The 14,883-nt window shown below is 37.6% G+C and overlaps 1 protein-coding gene across 6 annotated transcripts in view; it reads left to right on the top strand.

Moving 5' to 3' along the window:
• Positions 1-498: 498 nt before the first annotated feature.
• The window catches only part of LEKR1 (leucine, glutamate and lysine rich 1), a 229,083-nt gene continuing 214,698 nt past the window's right edge, over positions 499-14,883 (top strand). For all 6 annotated transcript variants that reach the window (XM_060394362.1, XM_060394355.1, XM_060394367.1 and 3 more), the window contains exons 1-2: positions 499-579; positions 3,497-3,586. In XM_060394362.1, the coding sequence (XP_060250345.1) occupies positions 3,549-3,586 (38 nt within the window). In that variant the 5' untranslated portion in view covers positions 499-579; positions 3,497-3,548. The remainder of the gene's footprint in view (positions 580-3,496; positions 3,587-14,883) is intronic.

Below are 14,883 nucleotides of genomic sequence, written 5' to 3'. Positions count from 1 at the left end.
CATGACAACACAGTTGTGTGAACCACGTGGAAAGTCCTAGGGTATCACTTTGTATAGACTCCAAAAACTAGGAAGAATTTTTCTTTTCTTCTCTTATCTCAGGGGTCAATGACCTCTGAGAAAAATTGACAGAAGAAAAATTATAATAAAGGGTCACAGTCAGTTCAGTCGTTCAGTCATGTCCGACTCTTTGCGACCCCATTGAGGGGTGAGAGGTAGACGGACTTTGTCTTCCACTTCTGCCACCGTCATTCCAACCCGCCTCTGGGCTGGAAATGTCTCCCTCCATCCCTGCAGCCGCCCCCACGACTCCAGCCCGCCCTCCTCTGCCTCGCCCTTAGCGTCCCTTGCCTCCCACTCACAGTACCCAGCGTAACCTAAGCCCGTTCTTTGACCCCAGCCAGGAGACTTCAAGCTTCCGCCCAGGACTTGGCCCGGGGCGGCGCAGGGGTGTCCTGTTTCCGCGTTGGCGAGCGGCGTGGGTCGTGACGTCATCGCGCCTTGACGTCAGGCCGACGTGCAGCACGGTCTCCTGGGAGACCAGGAAAGCCTTTTGCCCCCGGCGGAATCGAAGTATAGGTGAGAGAGACAAGGAAAGGCTTTCTTGAGCCCTGGAATGATCTGGTCCCGGCGCGCAGTTCCGAAGAAGAGGCGTGCTGGCACCCCGGGGGCAGAGCCGGAAAGCCGAGCCGTGGTGCCGCGCCCGGGGAGTGGGCCCCGCGCCTTGCCTCTGACCCCAGCTGCTGCCTTTGTCGAGTCTTCGCGAGCCCGTCCAGCTGGGTGCCCTCTTCTCTGCGTGGCTAGGATAGGCCTCATCCCCGCACCTTTTCTTCTTCCCGCCTCCGCGGGTCCCGTGGGAACGGGGTTATAAAGGGACAGATTTCAAAACCCTTGCAGCCGATTTTGGCTGTACTTGCAGTTAGTTTCTATTTGGAAAATCCTGTCCCTTCAGAAAGTCTCAGGACGTGAACTCCCTCTTCACCTGACCTTGACCTCATCTGTGGTGATTCACACTAAAGGAATAGTTCTTTAGGGAAGGGCCTGAAAGCTGAACGTGAGTTAATGGCCCAGCGTGACACTGGTGTCATGAAGGGAATCGGAAGTGAACGACTAGGGATGGGTCTGTATTTTTGACATCTTCCTTGTAACCCTGTCAGAGCAGGTTCACCAATACCTACGCGGCTACCGCCGGTTATCACCGCACCTCATGTCGAAGAAGAGTCTACAAAGTGTGTAATGTGAGAGAATAAAAGGGCCTCTTTGATTTTTTAAAAAAAAAAAAAGCAAAATAATGAAAGAGTAAATTAAGTTAAAAAAAATTTTTTCCCCCTCTTGCTAAAGGGAAAGAGATCTGTCCCATTCCTTTCTTGGGAAACCTTTTACGGCTGTGTGCTTCCTCTGTTCCTTCAACATGTATGTATGCAAATCTTTTGAAGACCCAGAATGTTTTTCTGGAGGACCTGGGAGCCATTTCTTTAAAATGTAAACATCAAGGGAAACAGGACCCATATCTCCATATTACTTTGGGAGTTTAGTGCTTCTAGTAACCAAGTGCTTTGTCTAGAGATATGTATTCATTTGAACAAACGCTGTTAGCTAGCACAGGTGGCTACTTCAATTACCAGGTGAATTTAAAACAAACTATGAAATAGAGTATAGTAAGCTCTGTTGAGGACAAATTATCTTTTATCTTGAGAACATGTATGTAATGGAGTGTACGTGCTTGGCTATATTAAAAAGTGGGATTTCTTTCTGTCTTTGTAATCTTATTAGCAGATTAGGTGTGCATCACAGTTTAGTTAAATGCTTATGTGATAATAAAATTGCTTTCTGCATCGTGGGGAAATTTTCTGGATGGCAGGATTTTAAAAATTTCCCTCAATAATCAGACCTACCAATTCTTCCCACTCAGTATAGTAAGGCCACAAAATTGGAGTAGATTTACAATAACGATACTGTTCCACTGTGCCACTAGATTCATGCTCTCAAATACATTTAGGTGTGAAATTTTAAAAAGGAAATTTAGTTGGTAATTTTAGGAAAAATTCTGCTCACAATAGAGTTTCATTAAGATGAAGCCATCTTATTTTTCTGATGGTGAGCTCACTGTAAAATGACAGAAATGAGAATAATGAGCTTTCTGTGAATAATGAGCTCTTGCCACATCACTGTGACAGTCTGCCAAACATCAGATTATTATGTACTTGGCCATGCGGGCCAATGTTCACTATGTCAGTTAACTTTACTCTCTCTGTCCATACACATTGTATTACCTTTATCTTTAGATTGGAAGACAGCCCATTAGTTATTTATTTTAAACAGCAGCTCATTAAACATGGAACTTTGCTAACAAGGGGGATTGGAAATCCACCGTTCCACCAATACTTACACAATTAAAAAAAAATACTGCCTCACAGGAACTTTTGTCAATTACAATTTTCTTGACATCTTGCTATGTGGCTGGGGTTACTTTTTCTAATAGAGTACTATGCCTCTTTAGTCTGTTTGTCAAAATCTTGTCCAGATCAAATGTAAATCTCCTCAGGAAGCCTTTGCTAATTCCCCATTCCCATGAGGAAGATAAGACATTTTTTTCCTGGAACTTCTAGATCCTTCCTTATCTACAGCTCCTGACCCTCAGGCCTTTCCTGCTGTGGAATTGTGCCTATATTATCTTAGTCTACTGTCCCCCTTCACTTCCCATATATATGTGTGTATATATATATGTATCTGTATATACCCATACATATGAATGAACATCTCTCACTCCTGAAACTGGACTGTCTATTCTTTCTCCTTATTTGGGAAACAATAAGAAAAAGAACTCAAAGTGCCCCTTCATTAATCTTGTGTGATTTTATGAAAGTAGTGATAGAGTTTTATATTGAATTGTTTTATTATAAAATGAAAATTATTAGAAGTTAAACATCTGCGTAAAAATTATATAAATGTCCACTTTTGGTAAAATTGGCGCTTCTTATGCTTTAGTGACTTTTCTGTTCAGTGCTTGCCTATCATATTTAACTTGATAACTCTAAATATTTTTTCCTGTACGTCATTTAAACCAGCGTTAATGTCACAGTTGCTTTCTTTTGTCTGATAAACTATTCTATAGATATTTTTTCCAGCAGTTTTTCAGGGGAAAAACTTTTCTTTTAAATGAAATAAATGGATCTGTTTAAAATTTTGTGATCCTTAATCTGTATTTGCAAAACAAATAACTCGTTGTAAGCCACTACAGAGTTACAATTATAAAGTTCCAAAGAAAGAAAATGTTATTTTTAATTCAGTAGTCTCTCTAGGTCCTTCCTGTTCTGTTGGCCTAATAACCACATGTGAAAACCTCATTTGTACCTTTTAACATTGAGTTGATGAAACAAACATCTGTAAAAATAGTTATCCCCATTGATTCCCAAATACTTGTAGGAATTTATCTTTTAATTTAAATTTTGTTCATATTGTTTTAATTCTAATTTATCACCATCAATGTTTTTAGATTATTTTACTTCAAAGCTCCTTCAGTATATTTTGGGAAATTATGGATCGTCATGTTCCCATGCATGCATTACCTGAAGAAATCCAAAAGGTATGATATTATGTTATTACAGCACAACATTAGAATTTTAACAGTTAATTCTAAAACATGGGAGAATGAATTCAGAGGTTTTATATTTATTTCAGTCAGGGGATCTGCAGTGAATTGGTGAAGTGGGGAAGGGAATAATTATAATAGTCAAAACGGTAGAATTCAATTCAGTGCAAAGAATGTTCAGCCTGTGAAAGAAGCTGGATATATGATTCTGGCATGGTATTTGACCAGGTGTTTTTGGAGCCCTTGTAAGGGCTCCAGCAATGGCCAAATACTATGCTTAGATATTTATCTTGCAGCTTTTCAAAGAAAAAAAAAAAAAGAACTGACACAAATGGGTCCGTTTCAAATGTTAAGTAATCCTTATTGTATATTTGCAAAACAAATAATTAGTAGTAAACCACTACAGAAATTTTCAGTTCAGTTCAGTTGCTCAGTCATGTCCAACTCTTTGTGACCCCATGGAATGCAGCACGCCAGGCCTACCTGTCTATCTCCAACTCCTGGAGTTTACTCAAACTCATGTCCATTGAGTCGATGATGCCATCCAACCATCTCATCCTCTGTCATCCCCTTCTCCTCCTGCCTTCAATCTTTCCCAGCATCAAGGTCTTTTCATATGAGTCAGTTCTTCACATCAGGTGGCCAAAGTATTGGAATTTCAGCTTCAACATCAGTCCTTCCAATGAACACCCAGGACTGATCTCCTTTAGGATGGACTGGTTGGATCTCCTTGCAGTCCAAGGGACTCTCAAGAGTCTTCTCCAACACCACAGTTCAAAAGCATCAATTTTTCGGCACTCAGCTTTTCTTTTTCTTTCCAACTCTCACATCCATACATGACCACTGGAAAAACCATAGCCTTGACTAGATGGACCTTTGTTGGCAGAGTAATGTTTCTGCTTTTTAATATGCTATCTAGGTTGGTCATAACTTTTCTTCCAAGGACAATTTTGTTTATTCATGGCTGTGCTGGGTCTTCATTGGTGTTCAAGGGCTTTCTCTAGCTGCAGGGAGTGGGGGCTACTCTTTGTTACAGGCCCTAGAGCACACAGATTTCAGTAGTTGTGGCACACGGGCTTAGTTGCTCCGCAACATGTGGACTCTTCCTGGATCAGGAAGACCCATGTCCTCTGCATTGGCAGGTAGATTCTTATCCATTGTGCCACCTGGGAAGTCCTACTTTGTAACTATTTATGATGCAAAAATTTTAAGGGTGTCTCTCTATAAGGGTCTATTTCAGTTTCACCTTAATTCTTATCTTTTACCATGTTTTAAGGCCTTTTATAGATATCAACTCATTTAATCTGGTTAACAATCAATTCTTTTCACCATTGCTATGCTATTTTCCTACCTGTTAATTTATATCTTTCCTCAGACAAAATCATTTCTCCCATATTTACTGTGGCAATGCATACATTGCTAACAGCATAATTAAAAATATCTCTTTGAGACTGATTGACAAATTATGAATTAAAACCTCAAACCTTAACTGTCATTTATCATTCAGTTTTTAGGGTAAATCTATAGTCAGTTTAAGATTAATCACCAGTACATTAGTTTTTAATTAAAAACTGCAGTCAGCTCTCAGGTATATTTTTATCTTTTATGTATGTAATGCCTGTTAGCATTAATCATGCCATTGATTTAACTTGATGTGTTACTTCTACTGCATGTCCTTTAGATTTATGTAAACTGCAGCCTAGCAGGACCTGGAAGGGAAGTCCAGTTACCATAAAAGACCTTTTAAACCATTGCCTTTAATTCACTTCACCTTTAAAGTTAGATATAAGAGAAAGTTCAGAGAGAGCTCAGCTATGCCATGCTTACCTGAGCAATGGTACCTAGATGTGTTAGAATACATGGACTGTCCTCACATTCCCTCAAATGATTTCCTTTGGTGTACTAGCCTGGTGTGGTAGAGATAAAAAGAAACAAAACAATCTGCAAGAAATAATACCCATACTCAGATACCAGTCATCTGTTAGAAAGCAACTATATAATGACATGAAAAAAAAAAAAACCCTAAAGACAATGTTTGATATAAATGTCATGTAAGATACTATCTTTTCTGAAAATAGAGAAAGTGGGAAGAGGAATCCTTGAGTATCATGATGGTCAAAGGAGGATCTTTATGCAGGAAATAGAACTGGAATTGGCCCTTGAAAGCAAAGTGCTCCTAGAGACAGACAGGGAAAAGGTTATTCTGGGCTAAGTGAACAAAATCTCACTGGTAAGAAAAAAAACTGGCCAGGGTAGAGAATGTTTAACAACGTCAGTGTTTTAAATGCATGAAAGAGTATATGTTTAACAGAGGTTTTAATGAGTTGAAGAGTGTGGTTTTTTTTCTTGTTTAAGGTACTTATATAAGTAAATTTTCAAAAAATGCTAAAACCAATCATTTTTAAATACACGTATATTCTCAAATCTTAAATGATGGGGAGCTGTCTGTGTAATGCAGAGAGGTAAGGAGGCCAGGGGTAGCTTAGCTGCCTAAGGCCCTGGACAAGTGAGTTGATTGTAGCACTTGGTCTGCTGAATGCTTAGCCTGTAAAGTGCATCTTTGCACTTTTTCAGACCGAAGTTAATACACTTGTACGACAAGTGTTTATCAAGTGCCTGTAGTGTCCCAGACACTGTTTTGGGTACTTGATTATAAAGCAACCAAAAGTATGCCCATGCATCCCACAGCCTGTTAGAGCTTGTTTTGGGAATGTCAGTTACTCGTTTTCCATAACGTCTTACCTAATATTTGATTCCTCTAGATTGTCCATAATGTGACTCGTTAAAGCATATTTATTTAGTCAGCTTGCATACATCATTCTATATACAAGCACATTAAACAGATATATAAGCTTATAATAGGAATAAGAGTACTTCAGATTAGAACCATTTCGTTATTAAAGTTTAGTCGCTCAGTCATGTCTGATTCTTTGCAACCCCACAGACTGTAGCCTACTAGGCTCCTCTGTCCATGGGATTTTCCAGGCAAGAGTACTGGAGTGGGTTGCCATTTCCTTCTCCAGAGGATCTTCCTGACCCAGGGATCGAACCCAAGTCTCCCACATTGTAGCCAGACGCTTTACCATCTGAGCCACCAGGGATTTCATTATTAAGATAAAACAAATCTTAGCCTTTCATAATGACTTGGAAATTGTGCTATAGTTCTTTATGGGATAAGAAAGAGGGTGGGTGGATCAGTGTGCAGTGACACAGAGGACTTTTAGAGGCTTTTTTTCTTGTTCTTTTGTTAACTTTCTACATTAGTTTTTATGCCGGTTCTTCTTTTTAGGGGATTCCCTGGTGACTCAGATGGTAAAGAACCTGCCTGCAATGCGGGAGACCCGGGTTCTATCCCTGGAATATCCCCTGGAAAAGGAAATAGCAACCCATTCCACTATTCTTGCCTGGAAAATCCCATGGACAGAGGAGCCTAGCAGGCTACAGTCCATGGAGTTGTGAAAAGTCAGACAGGACTGAGTGACTAACACTAATGGCTTCTTTCTAGAGAAGGTCCTGCTGTGTTTCCTTTTTTGCTGTGTGTAGGCAAGAAAGGTTAGTGTAGAAATCAGGAAAGAGAAGTGAGGGAAATCTTTTTCTTTCTGTGCTTTTGCTGTATAATATGGAAATAGGATGGTTGATCCAATTACTTGAAAAATATATGATAAAGGAAATAGAAATGACTGTACTACACTGTACACACACTAGTAAAATAGGTAGCAGTAGATAAGAGTTGCAAGAGAATATAAATGTGGTAGGGGGAAATGGCCAACACAGGAAAAGTGTGGAGAGTACTGATAATACTAAGCTCTAGTTAGTTCATTACCTTATTAGAAAGAGAAGATTGTTAAATCGTCTTGCCACTAGTCTCACCTTCTTAGGAAATCTTAAGGAAGAAAGAAAAAGATAATCTTTTGACAACCACTCCCAGATCTTTTTGTTTTTTATCACAGTTTCTGACTGAGCATAAACACATTTCAGATTCCCGTCTCCACAAGTAGCAGAAAATGTCAAACAGACTAATGGGCTGGAAGGCAAGACCATACTCATTCCCTTTGTCTGCTGCTGGACTCTACAGCTTACTTCTTTATGTACTTAGACTATATCTCTAAATATACTCTCTAGACAAAGTTGACTCCTACCTATTTCTAACTTCCAATAAGTTAGCAGCTTTGCTGGAATTTTCATCTAGCAGACTGAAAGCAGAATGCACTTATAATGATAGTATACTTTGTGTTTAGTATTTTATTGCCACAATTAAAACTAAAACACTTATAGATTAGCAAAATAATAACTCTATATTTCTTCCCTTCCTGAATGTGCACCTATTTCAGAAACATATGGACTCTTTTTAGAAAGAAGAACAGTGAGTAATATTCCTATTTGCTGTTTTTGCTAGAAGATGTACACAGAAGTCAGAAAACCTCAACAAATCAGTGGAAAAGTCAGTTATTTTGCAAAGGTAGAACTGATCTCTTGTTATTTTTTAATGGTGACAAAATGAGCACTTTTAATGGGATTTTAGCCTCAGGATATATTTATTATCACAGGACACAAAGTAAAATAAAGAGACCAGAGTTGTTTATTTTATAATACAGAAGTGGCAGTGCAAGGGCTGGAGAGCACACTGTTCTTTCTGGGATAACAATCCCTTTCCTTACCAGCACCAGCTCATTTTGTCCTGTTTCAGTAATTTTGGTACTTTGGAACTTTGAAATTTATTCAGAATAACAGTTTTATATTTCCAAGCACAGGTTGTCATTGCCAGAAAAAATAAACTTAATTTTCCAGGTCATTTTGGGCCACTGTGGCTAGGATCAGATTTTGTGTTGAATTAAAGTAGAGGAAAAGGAGAGAAAATCATTGAAACATTAGCGCTATTATCCTGGAAAAGTAGTGATATGTCTATGTGTGTGGGGGTATATGTGTTGTCTTTTTAAGCAATTGTAGGTTTGAAACTAGTAACAAAAGACATAGAGCTGTATAATTTTTGAAGAGACTGTTCACTTAATATTGTGACCCAAGAGAGTTCATTAGGGAAAACTTAAAAAAAATAGCTATGAATATTGAAAAATCTGTATTTGTTAATTTGTAGTCCAGAATACTTTTGCTGCCTGGCCATAGAGAGTCCCAGAATTTACTAAGGTGAAGTTTTCTAGAAAAATAGGTGTTTGGGTAAAAATACTTTGGAGGTATGTTTAAATGTAAACATAGTCATGTCATGTATAATTTGTATATGAAAACAATACTTCTTAAAATTGCTTATTGAAATTTCTCTGTGGATTAATCTCTAGCATTTTATTACCACTTTATTTATTTTATATTTTATTATTTTGAAACCAAACCTTTTATTTCAAGATCATTGTAAACTCACAAGAAGTTGTGAGAAATGATACCAAGAGATCTCATGTACCCTTCCCCCAACTTGCTCCAATGGTAACATCTGGCAAAACTCTACTAGGTATCACAACCAGACATTGACATTGACACAGTTAAGGATTCTGTGACAACAAAGATTCCTCATGTTGCCCTTTTATAGCTACATTCGCCTCAACCTCTGCTTTCACATGCCTCCACTATCCTACCCCTAATTCATGACCTCTAGCAACCAGTGATCTGGTCTCCCAATAACTTTGTGACCTCAAGAATGTTATAAAAATGGGGTTATGCAATATGTAGTCTTTGGGATTAGTGTTTTTTTGAATCAGTGTAATTTTCTGGAGTTTTATACATATTGTTGAGTATATTTGTAGTTTATTCCTTTGTATTGCTGAGTAGCATTCCATGGTATAAATGTACTGCAATTTATTTAACCTGTTGAAGAACATCTGAGTTTTTCCTGTTTGGGGCTATTATGTATAAAGTTGCAGTAAATATTAGTGTACAGGTTTTTATGTGAACTTGTGTTTTTATTTTCATAGGACAAATGCTCAAGTACAATTGCTAGATTGTTTGGTAGTTGCATGTTTAGTTTTCTAAACACTGCCAGACTTTTCCAGAGGGCTGTAACATTTTACATCCTCACCAGCAGTGTATGAGTGAACCAGTTTCTCTGCATGTTTAGTACTTGATGTTGTCATTGGTTGAAAAAAGTTTTATTGAGTTATAATGTACAAAATTATATGTTTCAGGTGTATAGCATAGTAATTCACAATTTTAAAGGTCATATTCCATTGATAGTTATTATAAGATATTGGCTATATTCCCTATGCTCTATAATATATCCTTGTGGGTTATTTATTTTATATATAGTAGTTTATACCTCTTAATCCCCTATCCCTAATGTGCCCCTTTTCCTTTCCCCCTCCCCACTGGTAACCACTAGCATGTTCTCTTTATCTGTAATTCTGTTTCCTTTTTGGCATATTCAGTAGTTTGTTGTATTTTTTAGATTCTACATATATGTGATATCATATAATATTTATCTTTGTCTGGCTTATTCCATTCAGCATAGTACCCTTCAAGTCCATGCTTGTTGTTGCAGATTGCAAAATTTCATTCTTTTAATGGCTGAGTAATATTCCATTCACATCTTCTTTATCTGTTCATCTGTTGATAGACACTTAAGTTGTTTCCATATCTTGGGCATTGTAAATAATGATGCTGTGAACATTGTGGTGCATGTATCTTTTTGAATTAGTATTTTCATTTTTTTCTGGATATACACCCAGGACTGGAATTGCTGTATCATATGGGAGTTCTACTTTAGGGTTTTCTGGTTTTTTTCTTTTTGAGAAACCTCCATTCTGTTTGCAAAAGTCTTTGCACCAATTTACATTCCCACCAACAGTGTCTGAGGATTTGTTCTTCCTTGCATCTTTGCCCACTTTTGTTAATTTTTTTTTAAATGTTGGCCATTCTTAATAGGTGTGAGATGATATCTTTGTGATTTTTAATTTTCATTTCTCTGATGATTAACAATGTTGAACATCTTTTCAAGTGCCTATTTGCCATCTGTATGTATTCTATGGAAAAAGATTTATTCAGGTTTTCTATTTTTAAATTGGGTTTTCCTTTTATATCAAGTTCTATGAGCTATTTGTATTTTGATTATTAACCCCTTATCAGTCATATCATTTGCAAATATTTTTCCCATTCCATAGGTTGTCTTTTTGTTGTTGTTGAAGGTTTCCTGTGCTATGCAAAAGCTTTTCAGCTTGATTAGATCTCATTTGCTTATGTTTGCTTTTGTTTCCTTTGCTTTAGAAGAAAGATAAACAATATTGTTGATTTATGTCAAAGAGAGTTTTCGTCTGTTTTCTTCTAGGAGTTTAAAGATTTCTGGTCTTACCTATAGGTCTTTAATCCAGTTTGAGTTTATTTTTGTATATGGTGTTAGAAAATGTTCAAGTTTAATTTTTTTTTTTACATGTAACTGTCCTATTTTTCCAGCAGTGCTTATTGAAGAGACTATCTTTTATCCAATATTCTACCATATATTCTTGTCACCTTTGTAGTAGATTAATTGACCATAAGTGTGTTAGTTTGTTTCAGGACTCTCTCTTCTGCTGCAGTGATCTATGTGTCTGTTTACTGTTTTTGTACCAGAACCATACTGTTTTGATTGCTGTAGCTCTGCATTATAGTTTGAAGTCACGGAACATGATACCTCTAGTTCTGTTCTTTCTCAATATTATTCTAGCTATTGAGGGTCTTTTGTATTTCTATACAATTTATAAAACTGTTTGTTGTAGTTATATGAAAAATGCCATTGATATTTTGATAGGAATTGGATTGAATGTGAAGATTGCCTTTGGTAGTATGGTTATTTAAATGATATTCTTACAGTCCATGAACATGGTATATCTTTTCATCTGTTTGTTTGACCATCAGTTTCTTTCATCAGTGTCTCATAGTTTTCCCTACCTCCTCAGGTAGGTTTATTCCTGAGTTAATTTTATTCTTTTTGATATAACTGTTTCTTTAATTTCTCTTTCTGTCTTAAAAAAATATTTATTTATTTATTTATAAATATAAGTTTATTTCTTTTAATTGGAGGCTAATTACTTTACAATATTGTATTGGTTTTGCCATACATCAACATGAATCCACCATGGGTGTACACGTGTTCCCCATCCTGAACACCCCTCCCTCCTCCCTCCCCGTACCATCCCTCTGGGTCATCCCAGTGCACCAGCCCTGAGCATCCTGTATCATACATCGAACCTGGACTGGTGATTCTTTTCACATATGATATTATACATGTTTCAATGCCATTCTCCCAAATCATCCCACCCTCACCCTGTCCCACAGAGTCCAAAAGACTAATTTCTCTTTCTGATAGTTTATTGTTAGTATACAGAAATGCAACAGATTTCTTTTCATTCATTTTGTATCCTGCAACTTTACTGAATTCATTGATGAGCTCTAGTAGTTTTTTGGTGGCATCCTTAGGATTTTCTATGGACAATATTGTGTCATTTGCAAATCATGACAGTTTTACTTCTTCCTTTACAATTAGAATTCTTTTATTTCTTTTTCTTACCTGATTGCCATGGCTAAGACTTCCAATACTATGTTGAATGAAAGTGGCAAGAATGGGCATTGTCTTATTCCTAATATCAGAGGAAATACTTTCACTGTTGAGTATGATGTTAGTTTTGGGCTTGTCATACACAGCCTTTATTATGTTGAGGTATGTTATATCTATACTCACTTTGTGAGAGTTTTTATCATAAATAGGTATTAAATTTTGTCAAGACTTTATACCTATTATGAATGCAGAGTTCCAAAGAATAGAAAGGAGAGATAAGAAAGCCTTCCTCAGTGATCAGTGCAAAGAAATAGAGGAAAACAATAGAAGAGGAAAGACTAGATATCTCTCCAAGAAACTTAGAGATACCAAGGGAACATTTCATGCAAAGATGGGCTCAATAAAGGACAGAAATGGTAGGGACCTAACAGAAGCAGAAGATATTAAGAAGAGGTGGCAAGAATACACAGAAGAACTGTACAAAAAAGATCTTCACGACCCAGATAATCACGATGGTGTAATCACTCACCTAGAGCCAGAAATCCTGGAATGTGAAGTCAAGTGGGCCTTAGGAAGCATCACTATGGACAAAGCTAGTGGAGGTGATGGAATTCCAGTTGAACTGTTTCAAATCCTGAAAGATGATGCTGTGAAAGTGCTGCACTCAATTTGTCAGCAAATTTGGAAAACTCAGCAGTGGCCACGGGACTGGACAAGGTCAGTTTTCATTCTGGTCCCAAAGAAAGGCAATGCCAAAGAATGCTCAAACTACCACACAATTGTACTCATCTCACACACTAGTAAAGTCATGCTCAAAATTCTCCAAGCCAGGCTTCAGCAATACATGAACCATGAAGTTCCAGATGTTCAAGCTGGTTTTAGAAAAGGGAGAGGAACCAGAGATCCAGTTGCTAACATCCTTTGGATCATCAAAAAAGCAAGAGAGAAACAAAAAAACATTTTTTTCTGCTTTATTGACTATGTCAAATCCTTTGACTGTGTGGATCACAATAAACTGTGGTAAATTCTGAAAGAGATGGGAATATCAGACCACCTGACCGGCCTTTTGAGAAACCTGAATGCAGATCAGGAAGCAACAGTTAGAACTGGACGTGGAACGACAGACTGGTTCCAAATAGGAAAAGGAGTACGTCAAGGCTGTATATTGTCACCCTGCTTATTTAATTTATATACAGAGTACCTCATGAGAAATGCTGGACTGGATGAAGCACAAGCTGGAATCAAGATTGCCAGAAGAAATATCAATAACTTCAGATATGGAGATGACAGCACCCTTGTGGCAGAAAGTGAAGAACTAAAGAGCCTCTTGATGAACGTGAAAGAGGAGAGTGAAAAAGTTGGCTTAAAACTCAGAAAATTAAGATCATGGCATCTGGTCCCATCGTTTCATGGGGAATAGATGGGGAAACAGTGGAAACAGTGGCTGACTTTGTTTTTCTGGGCTCCAAATCACTGCAGATGGTGATTCCAGCCATGAAATTAAAAGATGCTTACTCCTTGGAAGGAAAGTTATGATCAACCTAGACAGCATATTCAAAAGCAGAGACATTACTTTGCCAACAAAGGTCCGTCTAGTCAAGGCTGTGGTTTTTCCAGTGGTCATGTATGGATGTGAGAGTGGGACTATAAAGAAAGCTGAGCGTAAAAGAATTGATGCTTTTGAACTGTGGTATTGGAGAAGACTCTTGAGTCCCTTGGACTGCAAGGAGATCCAACCAGTCCATCCTAAAGGAGATCAGTCCTGGGTGTTCATTGGAAGGACTGATGTTGAAGCTGAAATTCCAATACTTTGGCCACCTCATGCGAAGAGCTGACTCATTTGAAAAGACCTTGATGCTGGGAAAGATTGAGGGCAGAAGGAGAGGGGAACAACAAAAGATGAGATGATTGGATTGCATCACTGACTCAATGGACATAGGTTTGGGTGGACTCCAGGAGTTAGTGATGGACAGGAAGGCCTGGTGTGCTGCAGTTCATGGGGTCGCAAACAGTTGGACATGACTGAGCGACTGAAGTGAACTGAAGGCGATCATATGGTCCTTATTCTTCAATTTTTTAATGTGGTGTATTACATTGATTGATATACAGATATTGAAAAATCTTTGCAACCCTGGGGTAAATACCACTTGATCATGGTTTATGATCCTTGTAATGTATTGTTAGATTCAGTTTAATAGTATTTTGTTGAGGATTTTTGCATCTATGTTCCTCAGTGATATTGGCCTGTAGTTTCTTTTGTCTGGGTTTAGTTTAAGGGTGATGCTGGCCTTATAGAGTGTGTGGAAGCATTCCTTCCTCTGCAGTTTTTTGGAATAGTTTGAGGAAGATAGGTGTTAACTCTTCTCTGAATGTTTGGTAAAATTCACTTGTGAAGCTGTCTGGTCTTGGACTTTTTTTTTTTCCTGAGTTTTAGAATAATTGATTCAATTTCATTACTGGTAGTTTGTTATAGTTTCTATTTCTTCCTGTTTCAGTCATGGGAGTCCTATTTCCTAGAAACTGTAGATTTCTGGAAATTTGTCCATTTCTTCTAGGTCATCCATTTTATTGGCATATAGTTGTTCTTAGTTGTCACTTACAATCTTTTTTGTTTCTATGATGTTGGTTGTAACTTCTTTTTCATTTCTGATTTTATTGATTTTTGTCTTTTGTCTTTTTTCTTGGTGAATCTGGCTAAAGGTTTATCAATTTTGTTTACCTTTTCAAGGAACTAGCACTTAGTTGTTCCAATCTTTTCTATAATTTTTAAGAGTCTCCATTTAACTTGTTTCTGCTCGCATCTTTATGGTTTTTCATTCCA

This window comes from Ovis aries, chromosome 1 (assembly GCF_016772045.2).
Source record: "Ovis aries strain OAR_USU_Benz2616 breed Rambouillet chromosome 1, ARS-UI_Ramb_v3.0, whole genome shotgun sequence".
In the NCBI taxonomy this organism is placed as follows: Eukaryota; Metazoa; Chordata; class Mammalia; order Artiodactyla; family Bovidae; genus Ovis; species Ovis aries.
The sequence above is the reverse complement of the archived record's forward strand: the minus strand, read 5'-3'. Positions and strand labels throughout refer to the sequence as shown.